Raw genomic sequence first — 27,596 nt, forward strand, 5'->3', positions numbered from 1 at the left:
CCAGCCTCAGCGTGGACCGGGTTCCCACGAGTCCAGGCATTGATGCCACAAGAACACCTCGTAGCAGGCAACAGTCATCTTTCCAGCGGAGCGAAATGGCTCCCTCTTTAGCACACACCTAACTACAGCTATTTGGAGAGGCACTCAAGTGCTATTTTCTGCGAAACCTTTTGCATGTATTTTGCGGATAGTCAGTGTACTGCACTTATTTCTCATCATCTTTAGATGCAACACATGAAAACATTTTGAAAGGAACACTGATATAGCTTTCAAGACCTCTCTCAGTTTCCCACCTCTTTACCAGCAGGCTTTCGGTGATTACTAACAAACTAACGAAACCACAGTGCCACCCCACAAAATGAGAAGCATCGTGTGAAGAATGTCATTTGGGCCCGGGTGTTGTTTTCACACATCCGAGCAGTTTCCTGAGGTTCCCACGAGTGTTCCGAGTGTCCCGTTGGGAACCTCTCTGGAAAGCAGCCTGAGTTAGAAGTGAAAGGGCTGTGCACATACTCAGTCCTCGATCCTGTTCCTCGTGGTCCCCGTCTCTTTTCTTCCTGCAGCGGCCGCTGAGGCGCATGGCAATTATGTAGATGTGGTTTAAAATGATCATGGGTGGGGGCAGGACCGGCCGGTCGTGAAATGTCATGATCAGCTGGTACCGCTGGAATTTCCACACTTGGTTGGATATTGACTTGACTTCAAAGAAGGTGTTGCTTTAAAAGAATACAGTTTTACTTAGTCATACTCCATCCTCTGATTTTCCAGAGCAAGCAGTTATAGCGAAGTGACAAAGCACAATGAAATAGCCTTTTAGGGCCACCGAGTTCTAGCTCCTACGTAACCCTGCCTTTGGTTTATCTGTCAACGTGGGGATCATCTGCACTCCAAGGCATTTTACTCACATACCTAGTAATTCAAAGTATTGAAATTGCTACCTACTGCTTTCTTGCAACATCACACTGCAGTCTACAGTCTCCTATGCTCAGGGAATTTTATTCCCTATATTTCAAGGTAGGAACCATTCAACTAAGCCTTTTGAAGTATTTACACTTCCATTTCAGACTACTTTATTTTTTGATAACAGAATTGATTGCTCGTGGAACATATTTGATCGAAGCTGTGTTATTTTGGATGTTGGTTAGGTACTATCTTTGTTGTTTAGTGTCTTCTGGCTGTAACCACATGGTTGCCTGTGTCCGTGGGGTATGCATATATATTCTTTGGCTATTCTCTTCACCTTCTTTGTCCCATCTGCCACCCCCCTCCACCTTGCCTCTGACAGCTGTCAATCTGTTCCATGTATCCATGCCTCTGGTTCTATTCCGATCATCAGTTTATTTTGATTATTAGATTCCATATTTAAGTGAGGTCATGTGACATTTGTCTTTCTCTGACTGGCTTATTTTGTTTAGCATTCTAATCTCCAGGTCCCTCCATGCTGTCACGAAAGGTAAACGTTCCTTCCTTTTTACAGCTGCATAGTATTCCCTTGTGTAAATATAACAGAGCTTCTTTATCTACTCACTTACTAATGGGCACTGGGGCTGTTTCCAGATCTTGGCTATTGTAGATAGTGTTGCTATGAACATAGGGGTGCACATATTCTTTCTGATTGCTGTTTCAGGATTCTTAGCATCTATTCCCAGAAGTGAGATCACTGGGTCAAATGGCAGTTTCAGTTTCCATTTTTTGAGGAAACGCCATAGTGTTCCCACAGTGGCTGCACCGGCCTGCATTCCCATCAGCAGTGCACCAGGGTTCCCTTTCCCCCATTTCAACTCAGCTCTTGATTGATGAGTACATTAGGACTGATGAAGGTTGAACGAAAAAGACTGCAAAACGTCCACCCATTTCAAAACCCTGGTGCAGTTGTGTGGGAATGCAGTGGCAGTCAGGGATTGTTCTGGGGTCAAGCAGAACACCTGTCAAGTAGTAAGTCATCAGCACAAGCTCATCAGCTGATACGTACTTGAAAACTGCGATGAGCAGGTTGACCAGCAAGATGTTGGCTACCAGTAGGTAGCACGCCATGATGGCCGGGGTCAGCCAGGCGCCCGGGATGCAGGGAGGGAGTCGCTTGCCCTCCTCGTCGTACTGGTTGTCCCCACACGGAGCTGAAACAAGAGTTAGTCCCTTTGTGCTTGCTTCTACACAGAGTGAAAAGAAACGAATAACTTACAGAGGTTATTACGTGACCTTTTGAATTTTTAATATGATTTTTTTCTGTGAAATATGTCAGCTCATATAAAGATGAGGAACTCCTTTCTGTACTGAGTCATTCTTAACCTGTCACATTTAGAGACATGCTCCTATTTCTTTATTGTGCTTCTCCAGATAAAAGTTCTTAGTTTTTCAGCAGCTCCCTCCATCTCTGTGGATTTTTTCTTTACTATTGTCCATTAGAAAGTTATTGTGTTTTCTATTATTCAACGCCAGCTTGCGCTGTCTCTTTGGTTTCACTCATAATTGACGTTCAAAATAATCTTGTTCTGGGGTAGGAGGTAAGGGTCCCTCTACCCCCAGATCCATTAGTCGACTGTTCTGGTGCCAGGTTTGAAAAATAATCTTTTCTCTCCCTGCTCATTGGAAATGCCACCTTGATCATATGGGAACTATTTCGTGGAGAAAACACAGGATGATCCCAACAGTGATTAGTGAAGTAATCTCCATCAATATATAGTCGATGTGCTTCTTGCTTATTTACAGTCTAAGAAAGTGTCGGCACTGGAAAACTAGAGAAGTGTGTGTCCCCAGGTCGAGGCACAGAGACCAGCTGAGGAAGGGCCTGGTGCACATGTCAGGGGCGGGGCCGTGCAGGCCGTGAGCACTTACGGTTAATTTCCATGGCGTAGACTGCGCGCGATTGGACAGCGGGGTTTTATTTCCATTGCGACGGGAAGGGAAGAAAGAAAATAAGATGACAGTTGAATGAACAGTGAAATGATTTAACAGCACAAGAAATGCAGGGTCTTAGAGCTGGGGAATTACAGATTCACGCTTGGAAACGGATCTATTTAGAAAAATTGTGCGTGTTATTAACTCCAGGAAACGTATACATATCTCATGAGTATTTATTTTACCATATGTCATAAGCAATAGCAAAAGCTTAAAAGTACTGTGAAGAAGGCATGAGGCCACTGGCTGGTGATCATTTGAATGTACCGATCACCAGCCAGGCACCCTCCGCGTCCCGACACGAACACCTCACAGGCACAAGTGTGTGCAGGAAAAGTACCTAATAATCAGATCGAAGAATCAAAACCCTACACTAATGGTGTTACTGAAAACAGTGTAAAAAGTAGTGTAGCTCCCAGTTTACCTCCACCGCCTCCGTTACCCAGTTCAATGTGAAGGGTGACGGTAGAACATGACGACTTACGTCGGATCCAGGGCTTTGCAGCCTTTATGTTCAGTGGTTTCATTTACTTAATTATTTTTTATCCTCACCCGAGGACATTTTTGCATTTATCTTCAGATAAAGTGGGAGGGAGAAATGGGGGAAGAGAGAGAAATATCGATGTGAGAGGGACACATCAACTGGCTGCCATCCACACAACCCCAACCGGGCTGAGGACAAACTGCAATCGAGGTACGTGCCCTTAGCGGGAACCGAACCGAACCTGGGTCTCTCTGGTCTGCGGGCTGACGCTCTAAGCGCTGAGCCAAACCAGGCAGGTCTCAGTGGTTTTATTTTACATTTACCTCGCTAATAGTCTTTGAAACCAAATTAGGTCTTATGTTCTGGCTTACCAGTGACTGACATGGAGATACTTGTGATAATAACATGTTCTGAATCACGTTGTACACGCTAGATAGAGGCATGGTGTGAACTAGTTATCAGTCTGACCTCGTGGCCATAGATACACGGACCACCCTGCGTTTCATACACAGGAGGGTATTGAACCCTCTTCATGCCCTGACAGGTGTGGCTCAGTGATTACAGCATTGGCCTGCACACCAAAGGGTCTCAAGTCCGATTCCCAGTCAAGGGCATGTACCTGGGTTGCAGAATTGATCCCTGAACCCAGTCGAGGAGTGTGCAGGAGGCAACCAATGGATGTGTCTCTCTCACATCTATCTTTCTCTCTCTCTCTCTGTCCCCCTCCCTCCTTCCCTCCCACTCTTCCACTCTCTCTAAAAATCAATGGAAAAAATATCCTTGGGTGAGGATTAACAAAAACGACCCCAAAAGCCCGTCTTTTCCCAATGGTAATGGAAGACTTGACTTGAGGTGCTGAACACACAATACAGTGTACAGGGGATGCATTATGGGACTGTATGCTCGAAGCCTATGTAATCTAATTAACCAATGTCACCCCAATAAGTTCAAGAATACAAAAGCCCTTCTGCTCCCCAAAGGCTGATGGTTGGAAGCAGCAGGCGGGCTGTTGTACGTGATGTCTTCCGGTAACGCAGGCGCACGGATGAAAATATCGGTGTCAGCGTGAAAGCTGGACCGAAGAGCCTCCGCCACAGGTGGGACTTTGACCGTCTGGGGACAAGGACATCTGAGTTTTCCTTCTCTACAACCCGAGAGACCCCAACCAGCTGGGCCTGAGGAGGAGCAGGGGCCCACATTCCCGGAAATCCACGTGGGGCTGCGGCTCCCTTCCTCTGCTAGCATCCAGACTATTGCTGATAGTTAAAAAAATAGCACTCCATCGGTAAAGGAGAAATTGACACCTGTGTGGAAAAGCTTAGGTGGCTGGAAGGAGAAGACAGCACGAGACACCAGCACCCTGGTCAGCTCACTGCTATACACGCTAGATAGAGGCACGGTGTGAACTAGTTATCAGTCTGACCTCGTGGCCATAGATACACGGACCACCCTGCGTTTCATACACAGGAGGTGACTAGCTCTGTCTTGGGGTGGAAAGAGACCAGGCTGAAGATGTATTAGGAACCGCAGTCGTGGGTTGAGACGTCCACCAGATCCAGCTAAAGGGACTTGAGACTCAGGATTCCAGTGAATAGTTTTTAGAGTCGAAGGAATGACTGATGTCTCAAAAAACTACATTTGATCACCTGCACTTACGTACTTCTCCATAAAACCATTTGGCGTCTATTTAGTCCCAAACTGACACATGCTCTGCCGTTCGTTTGGACCTGATCATCTGCCTTGGAAGCAGGGAAGAGAATCTTACTATGAATTCTAGTCTTACGGTCTATCTGGTCTGCAAACACCTCTCCGTAGATCATCCAGTAGGGCATGTAGAAGATGTTTCGGGCCAATCTCCAAGAAGGCTCCTCATCTGGGTGCAAGATGGCTTGACGGGCTACTCCGAAGCTCATCAGCACCACCAGCATGATGACCACGAAATACAGCATGTCAATCATCTGAGGGGAAAGAAAATGTGTCCCTTACTGTCTTACCTCATTTGCCAAGTTCACGTGGTTCTGATATTGCTGTCCCCAGAGACTTCCTCAGTGTTCAGTTAGGAGGAAGAAAACCTGTTTCCTTTCTCTCCATCCCACCCTCGGGCTGCTGCTCCTCCTTCCTGCAGTGCTCACATCTTATTCTAGAACAATGCTTTGCTGTCTCCTCTTTGCTTCTCCTCTGTTGTTGCCCACAAACAAATATTCTTCTAGTAACTACAACTGTAAATGAGCAAGGAAGACTTCCGGGAAGACATGTGCATCTGTAAGGAAAGCTGAGGAGGAGGAGGAGCTGTCTAAGGAGGTGACAAGGTAATGACGTGAGAATACACACTGGTATTCATTCATTCGTTCACCATACGAATACCGAGTGGTTACTCTGGTTTCTGGACACCGGACTGGTATCATTTCCAACCCTAAACATCCCTGAAGATGAGGGCCCGTGCCAAGATAAGCCAAACCAGAGATCCTTTCGCTCAAGGCCACTTGCCCCCGAAAGAATCGTTCCTAAATTGAGGAGACTTCCTTTCTTCTGGGACCAGTCCTAACACTGAAGCTATTTCAGGTGATGGAAGGAAGACTGGCTGGCTCAGGCTTCGTTTCATATTCCACCCTGTTCTGGAAGAGATCGTACAAAGGTCTGTCTTGACCCCATCACACGATTGCTGTTTCCCTTCCAGGCCAGAGCGGGTGAGCCGAAGGTCGTCCGGAATCCAGGCAGGGAAAGGCCCTGGGCCCTCTGTCTCTGGCCGTGTGTGCGTGTGTGTGTGTGTGTGTGTGTGTGTCGGCCCTCGACTCATGCTTGTGCACTGGATTTAAGTTACTAACATATAGGAGAACTAGGTATCTTAAAGCAAAAGTCACTTCCTGTAAGAAATCAACTGCAAAGGAAAGACCACGTGAAATCTAACCAAGTTGCCCCCACGGCCTGGACTCATCGTAACCATAGCCACGGCTTCTGTGGTGACTCATGGGGCGTCAGCACTTACCATCTTTCCGATCATCATCACGTAGGGCCCCAGGTACTTGTTGACACCGAAGATGTCTAGGACGCGGATGTACCAGAAGATGATGTCCACGCAGTAGATGACGCGGCCGTAGCCCATGTACGGCTCCTTCTGCAGGCGCAGGATTGCTCCAATCAGGAACGTGGAGATGGCCACGAGATCGGTGATGTTCCAGTACTCCTGAAGCCAGACTTTCACTTTCTGGCTGAGTTTGCCTGGTTCTGACATGAGGATCTGGAAGCAGAGGCCCAGGACAGTGAGCAGGGAGCGCTGTGTGGGAGGCGGCATCTCGGATCTCGGACACACGGGAGCGGCAGAGCGTTCCAGGGCATCCGGGTCCCTCCCCGCCCAGGACCTCCGAACTCCTCTCCGCCCAGGCGGCAGAGATATCTAGAAAGGGAAATTCCACAGAACCCTGTTTTCCTAGATCCAGCGTTTCACAAGCTCTCAGGAAATGCCTTCTGAATGATACCCTCTGGCGGCTGTTAAATCGGCTGCCTCCTGATCTCTTTTCTAATTCCCTGGACATGTGCCTATGAGCTGACGTTCCAGGAGGAAAACCCTGGAGCCGAGATGTACCCGTGTGGTCCCCCGGAAGGGCAACCCACCCATGGAGAGGGCAGAGCCAGGGGAGGCCATATGTATTCGCCAGAATCCCTTTGCAACTTAGGAAAGTTAACCTTGATTTTCTCCTATTTGAGCTCTTATCCTTTGAAAGTCACTGATTAAAAATCAGCCCTGGCCGATTTGGTTCAGCGGTTAGAGCGTCGGCCTGCGGTACAGAGAGACCCGGGTTCGGTTCCCGCTAAGGGCGCGTACCTCGGTTGCAGTTTGTCCCCGGCCCTGGTTGGTCGTGCGGGTGGCAGCCACTCGATGTGTCCCTTCACGTCGATGTTTCTCTCTCTCTCTCTTCCTCTTTCTCCCTCCCGCTCTGTCTGAACAAAAAATGCAAAAATGTCCTCGGGTGAGGATAAAAAAAAAAAAAAAAATCACTACTTCCTCAGAGTAAAATAGAAAATACGTAGCAGCCAGCACGCACAGGCGCACCCAGAGCAAGCCCCGTGGATGCAGCTGAGGTGTACAGTGGGGTGGGGGCTGCCGCGACAGGTGGCACCCCTTTAGTTTAAAGATTCTGGGTAGGTCCCAGGGACCCCAGGATGGGATGGGGTGACAACTCTTTATCGGCCAACAAAGAAGGTATTTAACAGTTTTAACAACCCATCTGCACTGGCTGATGGCCACCCTCTTTCCTGTAACTGGAGGGTGAGCTCCCGGGGTCAAGAACAGGGTCTTAGCCCATGACCAGTGGCCAGCAGGATCGTGGTGGCACTGTGGTTGTCTCAGTTTGAGGGAAGCCAACTAGAAAAGGAAGAGGAGGAGTAGAAGGAGACACTGCACGGTTTGGACTTGACACCCTTTGGGTTTCTCAGGCTCTCGTTAGACCACCAGCATCAAACTCACTCTACCGGGAAGAAGCTGCCAGTCATATTTTTTCAGTTTGGTGCACGGGTCAGTAGTGATTGCACAACAATAGTGTCGGTTCTCTCTCGGCTGGAGAAGGAATATGCCGTCCCGTTGTGTGCTTTTTCAGTTCAAGTGCACGGTGTCTTGGCTATAAACTTTGTCTTCAGACATGGATACAGTGAATTAAAACTCGCGGATGAAATGAGAAAGAAAAGGAACTACCTGGCTTGTATTTCCTCTGCCACCTGTGTGATGCGAATCATGCATGAGAAGGTGTCTGTTCTTTTTCAACAGTTAGTGGACAGTCTGGTTCCCTCTGTTCTCCAGGGAACCCAGGCACCTGGAGGCTTTCACCAGGTGGGCGTGCCCCGCCCCCACCCGCTGCAGGTGTTGCTGTTCTGATTCCACCTGCCCCCCCTTGGCAGTTGGAGCCACCTTTCCCTTAGGTGACAATGACTGGTTGATATAAGCACAAAACTCATCCCTTCACTGAAGGTGGGACAGACTACACAGTGTCCAGTACCCTCAGAGTCCCTACAGGACCAGGCAAGACCAAGTCCACCAGAACCACACCTCGCGCCCTGCCGGTGTGGCTCAGTGGCTGAGCATCGTCCCATGCTCCAGTTGCCAGTTGGATTCCTGGTCAGGACACATGCTTGATCCCCAGTAGGGGGCGTGCCGGAGACAGGTGATCAGAGTTTCTCTCATCGATGTTTCTCTCTCTCTCCCTCTTTCTTCCTCTCACTCTAAAATATCAATACAAATATAAAATGAGCTAAAATAAAAAAACCACACTCACTCAGCCCTTCCCTCTCCTAGCCTGGCCCGCTTGCCCCCCCTCACGGCCCTCCTGCGACCCCCTTTGATAGCCACTGGCACAGGGACCCCCATCAAGGCTATAAGGGGTCTGAGCCAGGACGGGGTGGTTCTGAGTCCTCAGTTACAGGGAAAACGTCACTTCTCACAGCTCTGTGTCTAGTTTCAGTTCCCATAAACCAGCCAGCTGGACCCCATGGTAGTAACCGGATTGTCTCAGGAATCTGGCGGCACTGGCTGTTGCTTTTATAGGGACTCAGACCTGTCTTTTTACTAAGAGCCATTTATTGGGCTTTGTGTTTAATTTGCAAGTTCACACTCGGATGCAGAAGGCAGCTAAATCTTTTTTTTTTTTTTTTTTAATCCTCACCCGAGGACATTTTTCCATTTTTTGTTCAGGTAGAGTGGGAGGGAGAGAGAGAACCAGAGAGAGAGAGAGAGAGAGAGAAACATCGATGTGAAAGGAACACATCGAGTGGCTGCCACCCGCACGACTGACCAGAGCCAGGGACAAACTGCAACCGAGGTACATGCCCTTAGCGGGAACCGAACCCGGGTCTCTCAGAACCGCAGGCCAATGCTTTAACTGCTGAGCCAAACCGGCCAGGGCGAAGGCAGCTAAATCTTAAGCAAGGGAGTGGAGTACATTTGGGGTGGTGACACCTCAAAAGGACAGTTCCACAGCACTTGTGATTTGCGTGGTGTGGCTTTGCAGTAAGCGCTCCCACTGAGTTGACATGCGTGGCCGTGGGGTGGGGCGGGCCCTGGGAGCACTCGCCTCTCGGATCTTCTCCAGCGCCAGGGTCAGGATGTAGGAGATGACGATCCACTCCTGCAGGCAGGGCCAGCGGTCCATGCGCACCAGGATGACGTAGTTGAACAGCAGCAGGTAGCCCAGGTACGAGATCTGAAAGACAGGAAGACTGTGAGCCGTGTCTGGGGGACAGCGCGCTCTGGAAGGAAGTTTGGAACCCTGGTTTCCGGTTGATGCATCTTCTGAAAATAATTTTCGTTTCCAACCTGGGCCAACCTGTTTAGAGGAACCCTCCCATCCACCTCCCCCATCCACCTCTCCCATGCAGGCAGAGAACCCAAGGCCGGTCGAAGGCATTTTATACTGTAGCATGTTGTGGGCTCTAAGGTCTTTTTCTACATGAGGATGTATTTGTTGCTATAGTCACCCTCATGGGGAAATTAGGAAATTGCACAAAATCATGATATGCAGGGAAACTTTTCATAGCTTACTGATATGTCTCCTGCATTCCTGGGAACCGGCCCATATTACTTACTCCTCCCTGCCTCCGAAATTTCCCTCTGGAACCTTTCCATGCTGGTGGGTGTGGGAGGTTTGACGGGAAGACGAGCTGTCTGCCCAGGCGCACAGAGCTGCCTCAGGTCCCTCGGTGCACATGGACACCAGGGTCCCTGGCCCTGTGGCAGAGGTGGAGTGTGTGGGGTGAAGGAGGGGACGCAGGGAGGTGGTCTGAACTTGACTGTGTTGTGAACTTACTTTTTAAGGCAATGCTTATTGTTTTATTTAATTTATTTATTCATTATGATTTTTTAATCCTCACCTAAAGATATGTTTAGAGAGAGGAAGGGGGAGAGAGAGAGAAAGAAACATCGATCGGTTGCCCCCACTGGGGTTGAATCTGCAACCTAGGTATGTGCCCTGACCAGAAATCAAACCCGCAGCCTTTTGGTGTACAGGACGATGCTCTAACCAGCTGAGCCGCCGGCCCAGACTGAGCTGTGAACTTGACCCCTCGCTGGCACAGGCCCCTTCCGGACTTGGGGGTGGGGCATGTGCTGGCAGTTGTGTATTTGGAATAGGCAGTCTTTTTTTTTTTTTTTTTGAAGATTTTTATGATTGTATGAGTTTGACCAGGATACAGGTAAAATCCTTGTATCCACTCTCTGGTCTGTGTAGGAGGATTAGAGCCGGAGTCTCAGATGGGCTATGCCAGAGTCCTCTGGGCAGCCACACACGTGTGACATCCTTCCCCAGACTCAGGTGGCATGTAGAGGCTCTGGGAAGAGGCCCAAGGTTGAGAAGCCTGGACTGGGGCTCATTGGCCCCTGGCCCTGCCCCCTTCAGCTCCATCTGAGCTCTCCTGCGGACCAGGGACATCCCTGGTCCTCAGCTGGTTCTGACCAGAACACATGGGTGGTGGGGGCTTTGGGCACATCACTAGCTGTGGCTGCGAGAAGGTTGGTTATCCAGGCCCACCCTTGGCCTGAGTCCCCGTACAGCCCCCCAGGTGCCATTTCCCAGAGCCGGGGCTCTGCCCCTGCTCACCCATCCATTGCTGGGCTACAGCCTGGGACCCAGCTCCCGTACCCCATCACCTGTTCGGGCCCAGTCACTAAGGGAAGCACAGTGCCTGGAGTGGGTGGTGGCTTGGTGCTTGGGCCTACATGGGTGGTCCTGCCCCTCCCCAGACTGCAGTGGTTGTAGAAGCACAGCCCCCTGCCCCCCTGCTGTGACCACCTGCAGCTGGACCGGTTCCCCCAGGGCCTTCCACTCTGCTCCTGTTTCTCAACCCTCTTTTCCTGCCCACCTGCAGAAGTCCCAGCAGGCATAAGGCTGGGGCTGCCCTGATTCCAGGTGGGCCACACTCCTGGGGCTGTTGAGACAGTGCCACCTAAGGGGGCTGGAGGCTAATGTGTGGCCTAGTGGGCCAGTCTGGTGTGCTCTTAGAGTGGACAGGCCTTGGTTTGCTCCCCTATTCTAGGGGTTAATGACCTGGGTTCAACCACACTCTTGTAATAACCCTGTCGGTTTCCTGAAAAATGGCATCTGTAGGTTTGCTTCTTAAATCACTAGTCATCCATATTTCTTTTTAAATTAAATTACAATTTTCTAAGTTTGCATTACTAAAGACATTTAAACAATGTCTTGAGCAAATAGAATATGACTGTATTTGGGGCTAGGATGGCCACACCCCTACATACATATAAATGTGAGAGAAGATAACTACGTAGACCCAATTTTAGGTGAGGATCGGAATTAGCTCCAGTTTTATTTTCACAATTCACTTTAATTCAGTGAATATTAAATACTTTTTAAAAGCCTTGACTTTTTTTTCTTTATAAAAAATTAGGTTTTTGAGGTAGCATTGATTAATAACATTATGTAAATTTCAGATATATGTTCTATATGCTCGCCACCCAACGTCTAGCCATCTTCTGGCCTTGATATTTTTCTCGATTCTAATGCGTCTCACTGTTCAAACCAGGCTACATGGCAAATGCTAAGGGGAGGCCTCACTGTGTAAAACCAGAACTTGACGATGGGAGCGTTGTAGAATTCACAGATCTTCATCCCAATGGGGATACTTCTGTGCTTTTTGTGCTCATTCTCCTCGTCCCCCTTTCTTGAGCCAGTGTCTGCATTTGCATCCTGGAAAACATGGCAGGCAGGTTGCTGAGTGGGAAATACAATGTTCCCAGGACAATACTTAACAGACGGTCGCCTTTAAAAATAATTACAGAAATTTTCTCAATTACTGCAGTTTCTAAATTCAGAGTAAAAGAAATCTGAATGATTTTGAAAATAAGAGCAATTGATTCTTGGATGAGCAAGGTAACACTGACCATAGTCTCTTCTTCTTTTTCTTTGCCATCTTCGTTTTCCTTGGATGTTTGATAAGAGAAGTCATCATAGGTGCGAAATTCCAAAAACAAGATGGTGGGGGGGAGAAGAATTCCCATTATAACCTATGGATGATGAGAAAAATGGGTTTTTAAGCTATGTCAATTCTAAAACTTTTCCCAGTATAAATAAAATGTTTAAATGATAACCTTCAAATTTACTCAATAACCTCAGAGCCCTGGAACAGGTTTATGTCTGCTTCTGTGTTCTGTGGCTAATTTAATTGGGTTCATTTGTTACCACAGACAGTCAGGGAATGCCAGGAAGTCTCCCCCATTTGCCAAAATGGCACAGGGGGAGGTTCTTATGCTGAGAACACCAAAAGCTAGAAAGATGAATGGTCAGGGCCTGAGCATACCAAAAGCTAGCAAGATAATTGGATAGGAAAAACAAAACAAAAACCACCCCCTCCTTATCCCTATATGAACCCAGGCTTGAGTAGAAAGGGCAGATGGACTTTGAGACAGGAGTCCACCATTCTCCCAGTTTGTGGCACCTGAATAAATCTCTTTCCTTTTGCACCAGCACCTGTCTCACGAGTTTGGCTTTTGTTGTCACAGGCAGCCAATGTGCGATTCAGTTACACATTGGCAGAATTGCAGACAGAAAAATGTAAGAAGGTCCACCCAGTTTTTTCGGGATGAACAGAAGCAGTATGGTGTGGAATCCTGACTTACAAAGCAAAAGATTATGCATAAAGTTCCAAAGCAGATAAATATTTAAATTAAAATATAATAATATGGTAAATAGTAAGTATAACATTGTAGAAATCCTTCTAGTGAAGTAGGTCAAAAATATTTTGTAGAGAAATCACTTAGATGGGCCAAGAGTTGAAAAACGAATGTGACTTACAAAAGGACTCACTGGGCTCAGTCTAGACAGCAAAAGAATGCCCTGCTCGTAGGTGGAAAACCTTGTCATTTTTATCAGGGTGGCTGCTGAGCTCTGTGAGCCAGGACTGCTGCTGAGGTCAGACGGTGGCGTTAGACCACCCAGGTTCAGGCCCTGGACTCACCCCTGACTAACTCACATCCTAGACAAGTCACTTAACCTCGAAGGCTCAGGTTCTCCATCTGAAAGACAAGGCTGTCACGGTGCCTCCCTCACGGAATTGTGCAGTGGAGTACGTAAGTGAAATAATCCACAGCAGGTGCTTGGCTCAGCCAGGTGCAGTGTGCCGGCTCACAGGTGCCGCTTGTCACCGTCTGGTCCTTACCAGTCTGACAGCACGCACGTCACACGTACCTTGAGGCCGGGGTTCTTCCTCATCCGCAACCTCCCCATCCACATGTCGGTCAGCAGCATCTGGCTGCAGGTGTGAGCAATGAAGTCACGGTGTTTGGCTGCGACGGCCAGTTTGAGGCAGGTCGAGTTGCTCCAGTTCTTCAGCTCATAGGTGAGCAGTTTCATGGCCATCTGCTCGTCGTGCTTGTAGGACTGGTCTAGCAGCTCCACCGCCAGCTGGCCGAAGTCTCTGGGTGGGAGAGGTGGAGCTGGGCTGAAGCCGCAGTGGCCACAGGGACATGATGGAGCCGTGGAAATCCCTGAAGCTCACCGGGCACGTCCCCAGAGGGGACAGCTGGGGCTCGGCTCAGTCATGTTGGGGGATGGCTGTTCTTACTGCAAATGGAGCTTGAGGTTGACCCCAGACTTTCCCTTCAGACCCCAGAGGACAAAGTCCCTTTCCTCATGCGTTCCCAGGACAGAGATGCAGAGTAGAGAGGGCAGCAAAGGCCCTGTGGGGTTGGACGTCAGAAGGGTGGCAGCGCTTTGTGAGGCAGACAGGTGGACACTGAGAGGGGACACCAGGAGGGCTCCCAGGTGCAGGTAAGGTCCTGCGTCTTGACCTGGCGCTGGTCGTACTGGTGTGATCCGTTTGAACCACAGTTTACCGGAGCAGAGACCACCAGCCCACACCTGGGAACCAGCTCTGGGGCAGGAAGGTCTGACCTGTAACTGACTAGTTGCTGGGGCTCAGTGAGGACAAGTCTGAGTTAGAAACTCCAGGAGCCCTGGCCAGTTTGGCTCAGCGGTTAAAGTGTCGGCCTGCGGTCCTGAGAGACCCGGGTTCGGTTCCTGCTAAGGGCATGTACCTCGGTTGCAGTTTGTCCCCGGCCCTGGTTGGTCGTGAGGGTGGCAGCCACTCGATGTGTCCCTTTCACGTCGATGTTTCTCTCTCTCTCTTCCTCTCTCTCCCTCCCACTCTATCTGTACAAAAAATGGAAAAATGTCCTCGGGTGAGGATAAAAAAGAAACTCCAGGGGCAGCCCCAGCCAGGTGCTCAGTGGGTGGAGTGTTGTTCCGTACACCAAAAGGTTGCAGGTTCGATCCCCAGTCAGGGCACATACCCAGGTTGTGGGTTTGATCCCCTGTCTGGGTACGTACAAGAGGCAACCAACTGATCTCTCTCTCTCTCTTTCTCTCTCTCTCTCTCTCTCTCTCTCTCTCTCCAGAATCAATGAAAAACATATCCTAAGGTGTGGATTAAAAAAAATTGTGTTTGCACGAGAAACCAGTAGAAAAAAAAACAATGACAGTCCAGCAAGGTAGAAGGAAAAACATCAACATGCCGGACAAAGTGATTCACACACACGCGCGTTCAATGTCATTGTACTGAAGCGAGAAAGACAGGTGCCCCCCCCCCCCCGAGGGACAGAGACTCAGGACGAGTCTCCTGGTGCAGCTCCCTGGACACTAACTTGGAGTTGTTGTCCAGGTCCTGGGAGATGTCATCCACCAGCTCGCTCTCGGAGGACTCGTGGGCCATGGCCTTGTAGAGCTTGCAGGCCACCAGGGCCTTGGCCATGCTCTCCTCGCCGCGCTGCCACAGGAACACGGCCATCCTCTGGCGCTTCATCAGCACGGCCCACACCATCAGCTCGTGGAACGGGTACTGGAAGCGGCTCACCGCCGGGTCGTCCACATCGATGTCGATCTCCTCCTCCTTTTTCTTCTTCTTCTTTTTCTTCCCTTTGGCTGGAGGCTCGTCGTCCTGCGGGGAGACAACGCTGTCGTCCCCTGATGCCACTGACGCGTCTAAGTGCACGTGGTGCGGGTGACGTGGTGGGCTTCCCGGTGGAAAACAGATGTGTTCCACTTTGTGCCGCGCAAATACAAAACGAGGACGACACGCACGTTTGACCAACAGATCGTGAACGGTTGACAAGAAAGCGACTTACTTCCATCCCCAGGAGTTTCAGGGCTTTCGGCTGCGTGGTGCAGGGGAGGGAAAATCGGTGCAGTCAGACGACTATGTTAGCAGGACTCAGCCCGCCGTTGCTAAGAGACACCGCAGTAGGTTATCGCTGGAGGACAACAGCCGAGGAAAGGGCGTGCTCTACTGTGGAAACTCGGCTTCCTGCAGCCGAAGTCGGCTGAGGACGAAGGTGTGCAGAACCAGGGACATGCGGGCTCTAAGCGAGGGGTGAGGGGCGAGGGGCCGCAAGGCAGACCCGGCATTTGAGTCAGGCTTGTGCAGGGAGGGGTTCTGAGCAGGGGACGCCGTGGCCGGCGCAGTCCTACAGTTTGATTTTGGCAGGTCCCCCAGGACAGGGTAGGGATGACTGTGGGCTGTCAGAGCCTTGGGCGCCTGACATGAGCGTGGCGGTGGTCCCTCGCTCTGGAGAGTAGGGTCACAACAGCGGTAGGATGGAGGCAGCAGAGACAAGGGAACCCAGAAGGAAGGCCACTGTGGACAAAGGGCATGGGCCAGGTGCCGCAGATGGGCTGAGCATCCGCCTGCTTCGGGATAAGGGCAGTGCCCGGGTGAAGCCTCCACCCGAGTCCCTGCAGAGGAAGGGCAGGAGCTTGGGGATAGGGTGCTGAGCTTGCTCTGAGCGAACGGGCTGGGTCGTTGGAAAAGGCAGTGGGGAGCCACGCGTGGCTCGGGACCACCAACCACCACACCCGGCCGCTCAGGTCTACCCTCTTAGGTCCAAACAAGTCGTTGTAAAGGGTCCGGAAGCTCTTGCGGGTGTAGTTGCAGCGGTAGGCGCCTCCCATGAGGTGTTCCAGCACCAGCCCTATGTCTATGAGGCTGATGTGGTAATCGGGCGGCAGGTTGCCCTGGAAGAGAAGAGACCTGGGCTTCGTCACACCCCTCAGGCCCTGCGGCCACCCCTGGCCACCTGTGGTCACTCGAGTGCCCGTGTAACGGCGGAGCATCAAACAAGACTCAGTCTGTTTCCATGTGACTGAGGGAGGTGATGGGCTGAGCCATCCTTCGGAAAGGGGTTGAACTTTCCCGGGGGGCAGTTAGAAACCCAGGAGGCTGTGGGGTAGCAGACCGAGCTCAGATGGAATGGTCTGTGCGTGCGTGCGTCAGCGTGTGGGACACGTCACGGGAACTCGCTGTGCAGCTGGTGTGAGCTGTCTGTCCAAGCAGACGGGTCTGTGGAGAAGGTGTTTGCCAGCTGCTCTGCAGGGAGGAAGCCCCCTGGGGGGCTGGGGTCTAGACCACATGCAGAAGGAGGAAGTGACCAGCTAACAGGAAGGCAGGCTCCAGGGGAGGCTGTGGGAAGGGGGACAGCTTCCCATGGTGCCCCGTGACTTTCTGGGGTGCCTGCAGATTTCAGGAAGAACCCAAACCCACAAACTACCTAGGAAGATGGGGAGTCGGTGAGGGGCAGAGTTTTGCTACAAAACAGAAGCGGTGGGAACGGGTCCAGAGCTGGGAGCTGAACATTCCAAATGTACCCTTTGGTTCCGAGGCCTCTCGGGCTGCGACATGGGTGTGGCCTTAGGTCACTAAGGGAAGGCCTGAGGCACGACGGACACAGGATGAGGGTGGGCATGCTCCGCGGCGGCTTAAAGGAGGGGAATGTTCCTGTTTGCACCGGACAGTTCTCGCTGAAGCTGAGTCCTAGGGGATGAAGGCCCTGGGCCAGGAGAGCTTCTGGGGCTGCAGCTCACAGGGCGGGCGAGGGGTGCAGGGCAGCATGGGAGGAGGGCGGGGGCACCAGACTTATGGGGGGATCACTTTGTAAGCTATAAAGATGTCTCATCACTGTGTTGTACACCTGAAACTAATAGAAATTGTATGTCGACTGTAATTGGAAAATACAATTAAAGAAATATGTTATTGGCAGATGCCCACAGTAAGGATCATGAACCAGCAGACTGACCTTTTTTACGTCCCTGACCAGCAAGTGAAGAGTGTTCGGTGGACCCAGCCTCTGAAAGACAAGAGTCCGGCTACGATCACTATGGCTTCTCTCCCGCTCGGAGCAGAAGACCCTGCTCTGCTCTACAGACCGGGAGCTGCGGGAGTGACCGTGGTCAGCCGTCTCTCTCTCTTCTTTAAAAATATTTTATATAGAGAGGGAGAGAAAGGGAGGGTGAGAGATACACTGATGTGAGAGAGACACATCGACTGGTTGCCTCCTGCATGATTCCGACCAGGGCCGGGGACGAACCGCAACCGGGGTACGTGCCCTTGGCTGAAATCGAACCCGTGACTCATTGTTCCGCGGGCCGACACTCTAACTGCTGAGCCAAACTAGCCGGGGCCAGCCCATCTCTTTACAACCAGACTGGTCTTGGTTAGGAAGTGTCTGACACGTTCCTGTAGGTGAAATACGTTTGATTGAGTAACTGTATTTCAGAGAGCATCTTCGGACATCCCAGCATCGTGTTAAAAAGTCACCACATTCGCCCTGGCTGGTTAGGCTCAGCGGTTAGAGCGTCGGCCTGCGGTCCAGAGAGATCTGGGTTCGGTTCCCGCTAAGGGCATGTACCTCGGTTGCAGTTTGTCCCCGGCCCTGGTTGGGTCCTGCGGGTGGCAGCCACTCGACGTGTCCCTTTCACGTTGATGTTTCTCTCTCTTCCTCTCTCTCCCTCCCACTCTATCTGAACAAAAAAACGAAAAAATGTCCTTGGGTGAGGATAAAAAAAATAAAAAAGAATTAAAAAGTCACCACATTCTAGTGCTGAGGACATTTGTGCTATTGGAAATTTCAGAAAGGAGGGTGGGCTTCCCAAATTCCCGTCACCAAGCAGATGCCTCTGTTCCCGCACAGCGGGGCCCCTTGCCGTGGAAGCTCACTGCTACGCTTTGCACTGGAGCCGCATAAAAAACAGGGGTCCCAGGGCAGAAGTGACTGCTCCCCGCGGAAACTCTCCACTTCACTAACGGAAACCTAGCTGACGTGGGCAGCTGGCTTCCCTGTTTGCGGGGAGGAGCCCTCGTGTTCTGCACCGGAGGCGACACTGCAGCAGAGAGGCGGGCTGGGCCGGCGGCCAGAGCAGGGCCTGCGCTGTGGCCCAGCGGTGAGCGCGGCTGTCCAGCCGGAGCAGCCACGGGGCGTCAAGTCCGCAGAGAGTAGTCAGTCACGATGTGATGACTACGGGGGGCCAGGTGGGTTCTGGAAACATCGGGGATCACTTCGTAAGTTGTATAAGTGCCTAACCATTGCACCATACGCCTGAAGCTAATATACTGCTGCATTGAACGTCAACTGTAATTGACGAGAAAAAAAGAATTTTCTGGCCCAAAATGTCAATCAGGTCGAAATTGTGTCTAGACAATGGTCATCATTGGTTACTAACATCACAAAAAGGCCACACTGTGTGCCTCCTCGCAAAGGCACGAGAACCACCTAGGAACTCATTTTGCCAACATAATAAAATTAAACCTGATTAAATCTCTAACAACCAGTCTACTGGAAATACAGTGGATTGAGGAACAGCCTAAATCACACCAGGAGAAGCGCCACAGAATTCAGACTTTGAGAAACTCTGCAGGACAAATGACCTGCTTTCTGAAAAACAAACCCCCGCCCCCCCCCCCACACACACACGAATTAATGAGCTAATTAATCCATTAGGGAAAAGAGATGGACGATGGACTTCAAAGTTTAAGAGACATGTCAGCAGCAAAGTATGGACCTTGCCCAGATTTTCATTCAAATAAAGAATTTTTTAAAACTAAAAAAAAAAAATGCCTGGCCCTACCAGTTTGGCTCAGCGGTTAGAGCGTCGGCCTGCGGTCCCGAGAGACCCGGGTTTGGTTCCCGCTAAGGGCGTGTACCTCAGTTGCGGTTTGTCCCCGGCCCTGGTTGGTTGTGCGGGTGGCAGCCACTTGAGGTGTCCCTTTCATGTCGATGTTTCTCTCTCTCTTTCTCTCCCTCTCTCTCCCTCCCACTCTATCTGAACAAAAAATGGAAACATATGTCCTCGGATGAGGATAAAAATTAAAAAATTTAAAAAAAAGAATGCCTGCCTGCCATCAAGTGGTGGCCCTCCGAGCAGAAACGCTGTTTCCGTAACTCCAGGCCCTCACGCACGCAGCGCGCCCGGGACCGGTGGCTGGCTGCCCGCCTCCCTCGGACACGCACCGTGTTGTAAAGCTCTTCCAGCCTCGGGATGGTAAGGAAGTGCTGCATGTTGACCCCATTTTCAATCAGGAGCTTCACGAAGTCCACGCGGTCTAGGACCAAGGCGTCCAACATGGCTTGTTCCAGCGCGTTCACCTGCGCAGGGAGGAGGCGGGCTGGAAGCATCTCAGACAGCCTGTCCTGACCCCCAGGCCCTGAGCTTTCTGAGCAGGCTGCCCTCTGCTCTTTGTCTTCAGTAAACGCCCCTCTCCTTCCTCGCCAGGTTGACCTCTATCTATCAGACCAGCGGTCCAACTCTGATAAGTGATAGTCTCCTTTTTAAAACAAGTTGCAGACAAGGCAGAATTACAGCCAACCTGCTGTGGCTGCCTCCAGTTTCCAATTCTGTTTTTCTTTTGTTTTGTTTTTTTGGTACGTGCCCCTAGCGGGAACCGAACCTGGGACTCTCTGGTCCGCAGGCCGATGCTCCAACCGCTGAGCCAAACCGGCCAGGGCTCCAGTTCTGTTTTAATTAAACTAGCTTATTAGCTTTGCTTTAGCCCAGCCGGTGTGGCTCAGTGGTTGAGCACCGACCCTGAACCAAGAGGTCGCCAGTTCAATTCCCGATCAGGGCACATGCCCAGGCTGTGGGCCCGACCCCCAGTGGGAGGTATGCAGGAGGCGGCCAATCGATGTTTCTCTCTCCCTCTCTCTCCCTTCCTCTCTCTCTAAAAATCAATAAAGAGCCCTGGCCAGTTTGGCTCAGCGGTTAGAGCGTCCGCCTGCAGTCCGGAGAGACCCGGGTTCAGTTCCCGCTAAGGGCATGTACCTCGGTTGCAGTTTGTCCCCGGCCCTGGTTGGTCGTGTGGGTGGCAGCCAGTGGATGTGTCCCTTTCACGTCGATGTTTCTCTCTCTCTCTCTCTTTCTCTCCCTCCTGCTCTATCTGAACAAAAAATGGAAAAAATGTCCTCGGGTGAGGATAAAAAATAAATAAATAAATAAATAAAGATCAATAAAGAAAAAACATTTTTTTAATATATATAAAAACACAAGGAAGAACACCCACACGAGTCGTGGCTGCTTTTCCAGATAAAACCGTGATCAGCACTTAAATCTTCAAGCTCCTGCCTCCGTGGGCAGTGTTTTTTTTGAGGTGGTAGATTGTGCCACTTTATTTATCATTTACGTTTCTGTCCATAAACGATGCAACCTGTGGCCCTCATACAATGGGCGGCTTGCTGGAGAGTGTGTCCTCGACCTAGAATTGCCTGTGGCGGCCGGGTGGGGCCGGGTGGGGCCAGCGACAGTGCAGGGCATGTCACCGCAGAGGCCCGCGCCTGCCTGGCCTGGGTCCCCTCAGTGGCAGGCTGGATATGGGCACTGTCACTTCCCTCCACCCAGCCTCAGGCTTCTCGTTTTGTTCTGCGATAGTTGGAGCATTTCCCACGTTTTCACACCGAGCGTCTTTGGTGTGTGCCGGGCAGAGACCTGCTGTCGAGCTTGACCGCATGGCAGCACCCCCCTCCGCGGCTTTATCCCCCCCCCCCCCCCCGAGCAGGAGCGCTTGGCTCCATGATCTCAGTGATCCCCAGAAACAGGAGCCGAGACTCCCCACCTACCCAGTTCAGCAGCTCGAGCTTCCGGGGGTCAGTTTCTTCCTCCACCTCCTCCTTCGCTTTCCCTTTCTTCTTGCCTTTTCCTTTCCCTCTGCCCCCCTTGGTGGTGGCTGTGGGTGGCTTCTTCTCCCTCTCCGTGACCTTGCTGTCCGTCGGGGGGGCCAGGCTCCCCAGGGGCTGCCGTCCACAGCAAGCAGAATTGGGAGAAAGTGTTAGAGCTGGTGGTCTAGACGACCCTCAGCTCTGCACGCAGGCACACGTGCACGCGTGTATCCATGTACACATCAGCACACACATGCACTCATGTGAACACGGGTACGTGCACACGCTCACACACAGTTCTCTAGGCCTCCGGGGTGTCATGGAACCGAGTTTGAAAAACCAGTGCTCTCAATGCAATCATTGTATTCATTTTAATGAGCTACTTTCCGTCTTTGGTTTAAAGGGGTAAACGCCCACTTCCACCAGCCGCGCTCGGGTATTTAGGGTCATGTCCTCACGCGCGCCCTGGTTGGAGTCGGATTAGCGTGGGCAGCTCACTTCCTCCCAGTTCTTGGAGGTTAAACTGCAGCGTCTCCTAATAATCTAAGAGCTGAACCAGGAGAAATCCCAGCTCATTTCCCGGGACCCGTGTCCCAGGGGCGCACATGGAACGCATCATCCAGGCAAGGCCCGACAAGAGGGATGGAGTGGAAAACAGTTTCACCGGCCAGTGGGGCCCGAAGACAAAGATCTGGCTTCGCGCTATGTCGACGCGGTTCCAGGCCAGCGCCAAGCTCAGCTGGTCCGGAGCCGATGCGTTCGTTCCTGGAAAGGCAGAAGGGAGGCTCCGCTCTCTGAGCCTGGACCACGCGGCTCTCCAGTGGGCGGTGAGCACAGGCTCCCGGCCCCGCCCCCGGGCTGGAACTAAGCCGGCTGCCCTTGCTGTTGCCCGAGCTAAGAACTGCATCCTCTCCAAGGCTGCCCCGGAGGAGGGTGCAGGCAGCCCCTTCCCAGCCAGCTGCTTGGGAAGGAGGAGCCGTGACTCCGGACCCTTATCTGGAGCCTTGGGGCGGGGTCTGCAGGTGATGGGGCTGGAGGTGAGCACAGCCCCGAGCAGTGGCCCAGCCGGGCCAGGCAGCCAGCTGATGGTGACACCCTGCCCTCTCCTGCTCTCCTCACCGTCCCAGTCTGGCCAAAGACAGACAGGAAGTGAGTGTCCCCGGGCAGCCCCTGAGTGGCCAGGTCGCAGCCTGCCTTAGGAGAGGGGCAGGAAATTGGACATCGCACTACAGAATGCAGTGCTTGCCCGAATAACACACCAACCAACCACTTGGTGTTCACCCTCTAGGAGTCGAAACCTTAATCAACTGGTTACAGATGGAAACCGGTTGTGACTTCAGCCCATCACGGGCCACAGGCCCCACAGAAAGCGGCCCGACCAGGAAACCCACCTCCAGCCTTGTCTTTCTACCCTGGCTTCAGACGGGGCCCCTCCAGGCAGCTGGCTGACTCGGGGCGCCGTCACCACCCACACAACTCCCGGCAGGAGGAGACAGGTGGCCGGCCAGGCCTGCACTGGGAGGCCAGAGCCGCCGTCCCCGGGCTCACCTTTCAGCAGGGCGGTTAAGATCGCCATCTCCATGTCCTGCTGCCCCTCAGCTCCCATCCTGAACACGGTGACCTGCAAACAGGTTGATCGTGAAGAGACCACGTGAAGCACAGTTGGGAACGAGGAGGAGAGCGGGGGAGTCTTACACAGAGGCCCCCAGAGGCTGACATGGACACCAGGCAGTGATGCTGGGAGCAAACCCATTTACGCCCAGTGCTCTGGCCCAGACTGAACGCGGACCCGCTCTCTCATTTCACTAGGGATCCACGCGGCAAGGTCTGAATGGCCACGGGAGACCACAGGGTCACCGCTACTAGATCTGATGTACGGGCAAACCTCGTTGTGCTGTGTTCTGCAGGGACTGTTTACAGACGGAAGGCAAACCCTCCACCAGCCGAGAGACTTCAACTGTGCAGGGGCTCCGGTGATGGTCAGCATTTTTTAGCAATGAAGTAATTTTTAATTGAGCTGCCTACATTGCTTTTTAGACGTAAGGCTACTGCACACTTAGTAGACTACAGTATAGTGTAAACAACTTTTATATGCACTGGGGGGAAATTTGTGTGACTCATTTTATTGCAACATTTGCTTGATTGTGGTCATCTGAAACCAAACCTGCAGTATCTCCAAAGTGTGCCTGTGTTTGTAGGGAACTTGCAGACTTCGCATTTTGAGGAGGCAGCAACAATGCCTGTTCCTTATAAGCATAACTGAGGAGGCAAGGAGTGGGAAAAGACTACAGGCAACTCATTCTGTCGTGCTCTGCTCTGTTGCGCCTCGCAGGTATTGCGCTTTTTACACCTGGAAGGCAAGGCCTCCACCAGCTAAAGGTACGACTCGCTCTGTTGCGGTACTCGCTTTATTGCGGCGGTCTAGAACCGAACCCGTGGTGTCTCCGGTCGGCCTGTTTGGTTTGGAAAGTGATGTGATAGACTTTTACCAGCTCCCCTAAAAAGGGTGGTGGTATATGTCTCCTCGAATCTGGAGGTCGGATTAATGTCATGACCCTTAGGATTGGCTTGACATGGCGTGAGGTCACTGACGTCCACTAAGTTCTGAAAGCTCCTGGGTCCTGCCTCTGCGTGAGCTCACGTGCTTCCTTCACGTGGACCTGACGGCCAGGGTGGTGCGGACTCCGTCACCCACCTCTTGGAAGAATATGAACAGCTCCGTCCCGCACACATGGGCAGAATTAGGAAGGAAACCCGATTCCCTCTGTGGAGCCGGCTTGGACGTAAACGCGAGACACTTACGAGCTCCCTCTTCTTCATGCATTCCATTATCATCCCAAGCAGCTGATGGGACTGCGTCTTGCTGTAATTAAATGTTTTCTGAATGGTGACCAGGAGCTGGTCCCGGAGGGATTCGTTTATGGTCCTGTTAGAAGGAAACACCACGGAGAAGTGAGGTCTGTGTACGTGCGGAACCCGACAGCTCTGTGTGTCCGTCTGGCATCTCTGACTGGAAGCTTTTCCCCTGGAGGGGGTCCCGGGACTCACACTTGCCCTAAATCCCAGGCTTGTTGAAAGCCTTATAAGGGAAAATGAAGCTGGAAGAGAGGGTGTTGCCGCCGAGGAAGAATTCTGTTAGCAGCACCGTGGTCTCCACAGCTCCCTTTCCTGCCGACCTGGGAAATGGGGGGCTAGTAAATGGGGGTCAGTGTTTTTGGAATGGCTAAGGCTTCCTTCTTGGTTTAACAGGAAAGCAGCTAAAATCCCAGCCTTGCCTGGCCGGTGTGCGCAGTGGTTAGAGCGTTGGCCCACGCACCCAAGGGTCATGGGTTTGACTCCCGGTCAAGGGCGTGTACCTGGGTTGCAGGTTCGATCCCCAGCCCCAGTAGGGGGCGTGTGGGAGGCAAGCAATCGATGTGTCTCTCGCATCAATGTTTCTCTCTCTCTCCCTCCCCCCCATCCCTCCTTCCCTTCCACTGTCTCAAAAAACCAATAGAAAAGATATCCTCAGGTGAGGATTAACAAAAAGATAAAAGTAAATAAAAACCCCACCCTTTGGACCACGTCAGAAATCCTACCCTCCTTCCTCACAGTATTTGTGCGCGAAAGACAGAATGTCCGAGGCACGTCCGCTGCCGTCACAAACCACCACGGGGACGGGAGGCTCCTCTCGGAGGTACTCCAGGACGATGGCGAAGACGTTGGGGCCCCCTTCCACCACGAGGCCCACGACGGGCACACCCTGGCCCAGTCCTGCAACACACACCGCCCGCCGTCAGAGCACCCCCGCACTGCCCGCTCCTGGTCCCGTCTGAGCCTGCACCTTCACAGCTGGGCAGACGTCCCAGCTGGGTGAGTGTTTGTTCTGGTGCCAACCCCGTATTCCGGCCTCCCCGGGAGAGGCTAGTGTACCAGACGGCGAGGGCCTTTGGAAGCAGCTGTGGTTAAGCTCCGTGGAGAACCCACCTGGCATGCATGGGGCTGCTTCAAGGTGAGATGTGAGGGACACTGGGAGATTCCTTTTGCTAAAAATAAAATAAAATACCTCCCCTGCTGCCCTGCCTCAGGATCTGACATCTGCACCCTGGATCGTTGTCCCCTAAAGAATGACGCAGTAGCCCTGGCCGGTTTGGCTCAGTGGTTAGAGCATCGGCCCGTGGACCAATGACTGGCGGGTTCGATCCCGGTCAAGGGCACATACCTCGGTTGCGGTTCGTCCCCGGCCCTAGTTAGGGTCATGCAGGAGGCAACCAATGTGTCCCTCTCACGTCGATGTTTCTCTCTGCCTTTCTCCCACTCTCCTGCTCTATCTGAAGATAAAGGGAAAAACATCCTCCGGTGAGGATTAAAACAAAAAAAGAATGACACAGTAAAGGGGGACCAGTGATGGGGGACCTCAGTTCAATTTCTGGCCTCTCCGGTGTTGGCCGTATGACACTGGGCCAGTTACAAGCCACCATGAGCCTTAGAGGGCCATCTGCCCGGTGAGTCATGACCGTGCCTGCTTTATCTCCCAGAGGGGTGATGAGGGCATACCGGAAACTGTCGGGGGACCTGAGCGCTCTGTGCACCTCAAGTCTGCTGCCTGCGCCAGGAGAGCGCAGACTCTCGAGGGGGGTTCAGAGTTCTCGTGCGCTTCCTTGTGCATTTCTGCCGCCAGGAACTTCCAAACACTCTCACCGACTCTGACCAGAGTCATCTCGTTACGTTCAGTTCAGCAGATGTGTACCTGAGGGTCAGCTCTGCCTGGCCCCGGCTCAGAGACTGGGAAATGGGCCGAGATGACCGGGACCCTGCCTTTGGGGTTCCCAGCCCAAGCCAGGCCTAGCACTTGAGGTCCGCAGGATGATGGCGGCCACCTCGCCGTCTTGTGTAGAGACAGAGTGGAATTAATTCTTCGTGGTGTAGGCAGGACTCCCCAAAACCCCTCGCTGCGAGAGATGACAACTGAACATCCCTTTGCTGTCCCTGCCCCACTCAGAGCCCCAGGCAAAGGATGACAAAGGGAAGCCCACCAGTCACAGGAGAAGCTGGGCAGAGTGGAGCATGCAGGTCAGAAACATCAGAGCCCGTGGGGACAGAACACAGTCACGGCCGGTCCGTCAGAGGCGAGCTGATGCCGCAGACACCCTCGGTGTTCGTCGTCGGTCCTCCATTCTAACCTCTGCAGCCACAGCCCCTCCAATCTACCTCGCCGTGACCCTTTTCCAGGCTTTCACAGAAATCGTGCAGGCGTGGAAAAAACAATACTTTCTCCCATCACTTTCCAACAGTCGTCTGCCCATGACGGGAGCGTGAACCTGCTCCCAGCGGCTACGCCGGTTCTTTCCGTCCCGACGGACTGTTGGCATTTCTTCTGCTGGAACCTCACTCCTTTCTCTCTGGCTGGACCTCAGCATCCTCCCCCGGGAGGCGCTACTGGACCAGCCTGGGCAGTGCCCTCCCCAAGGGGTTCTCCACCTGGCCCGTCTGGATCTAGGTGAGAGACCAGAGCTAAATCTATTCAACTTGATCACATAACAGTGGATAGAGGAAATCAGACTAAGTCTTTGAGAAATATTTTTTGTTCAGACGTCGGAAAAATAACTACAGGAGTTCTGGGGAACAAGCACCATTGGACAGCGTGGGAGGCAGTGCCATCACCATGGCAACCGCCACAGAGCTGTTTTTTGTGTCAACCCTCCTAGTTACCTCGGGGCAAAGCCTCCTGACGATGTAGTTCAATGAGTGCTTTGTAGGTCGATAAGGAGAAGGGTCGAGGTGAGTCATCTTCCATGGACCTGACGGGAATCGAGGGCAGGGCTGTACACCCGGGGCAGTTGGTTCCTGGTGGCCCTGTCCGTGGCCTTGGCCAGACTTACTTGTGTTGATCTTCTGCAGAGAGATGTGCTTTTCCAGTTGCCTCCGGAGCTTCACCTCGGCGCCGTACTTGCCCCGGGTGCCGTTGTCGGCCAGGACGAAGTGCGTGTGGGAGTTGTTGAGCACAGACAGCTTGCTCAGAGGGTTGGACATGGTCTGGTACACTCTCGTCACCTGCCGAATACACAGCACAGCTCAGAACTGGTCACACCGGCGGGGGAAGCCAGGATATGGATTATGTAGCAACGGCTCCATCTAACTGTGTGCATTTCAGACAGCGGGTACTCTCTTTTCCTTTCGAATGAAGGGTTTTGTTGTTCTGTCTGTGTTTTGGGTTTTGCTGTTGTTGTTAACCCTCACCCAAGTATAATTTTTCCATTGATTTTAGAGAGAGTAGAAGGGAGGGAGGGGGAGAGAGAGAAACACCAATGTGAGAGAGACACA

At 52.2% G+C, this 27,596-nt stretch overlaps 1 protein-coding gene across 1 annotated transcript in view; it reads right to left on the reverse strand.

Annotated features, from left to right (window-relative positions):
* Positions 1-27,596, reverse strand: part of TRPM1 (transient receptor potential cation channel subfamily M member 1) — a 56,429-nt gene that overhangs the window by 7,269 nt on the left and 21,564 nt on the right. The window contains exons 6-25 of the mRNA XM_036277859.1: positions 27,155-27,326; positions 24,872-25,046; positions 24,096-24,219; positions 22,842-22,914; positions 21,958-22,058; positions 21,255-21,428; positions 19,656-19,790; positions 17,445-17,495; positions 16,246-16,386; positions 15,501-15,530; positions 15,021-15,313; positions 13,567-13,795; positions 12,264-12,386; positions 11,938-12,069; positions 9,445-9,573; positions 6,369-6,620; positions 5,166-5,340; positions 2,836-2,856; positions 1,973-2,117; positions 514-716 (exon numbers count right to left, since the gene is read on the reverse strand). Coding sequence (XP_036133752.1) covers positions 514-716; positions 1,973-2,117; positions 2,836-2,856; positions 5,166-5,340; positions 6,369-6,620; positions 9,445-9,573; positions 11,938-12,069; positions 12,264-12,386; positions 13,567-13,795; positions 15,021-15,313; positions 15,501-15,530; positions 16,246-16,386; positions 17,445-17,495; positions 19,656-19,790; positions 21,255-21,428; positions 21,958-22,058; positions 22,842-22,914; positions 24,096-24,219; positions 24,872-25,046; positions 27,155-27,326 — 2,878 coding nt within the window. The remainder of the gene's footprint in view (positions 1-513; positions 717-1,972; positions 2,118-2,835; positions 2,857-5,165; positions 5,341-6,368; positions 6,621-9,444; positions 9,574-11,937; positions 12,070-12,263; positions 12,387-13,566; positions 13,796-15,020; positions 15,314-15,500; positions 15,531-16,245; positions 16,387-17,444; positions 17,496-19,655; positions 19,791-21,254; positions 21,429-21,957; positions 22,059-22,841; positions 22,915-24,095; positions 24,220-24,871; positions 25,047-27,154; positions 27,327-27,596) is intronic.

This window comes from Molossus molossus, unplaced genomic scaffold (genome assembly GCF_014108415.1).
Source record: "Molossus molossus isolate mMolMol1 unplaced genomic scaffold, mMolMol1.p scaffold_m16_p_24, whole genome shotgun sequence".
Lineage (NCBI taxonomy): Eukaryota > Metazoa > Chordata > Mammalia > Chiroptera > Molossidae > Molossus > Molossus molossus.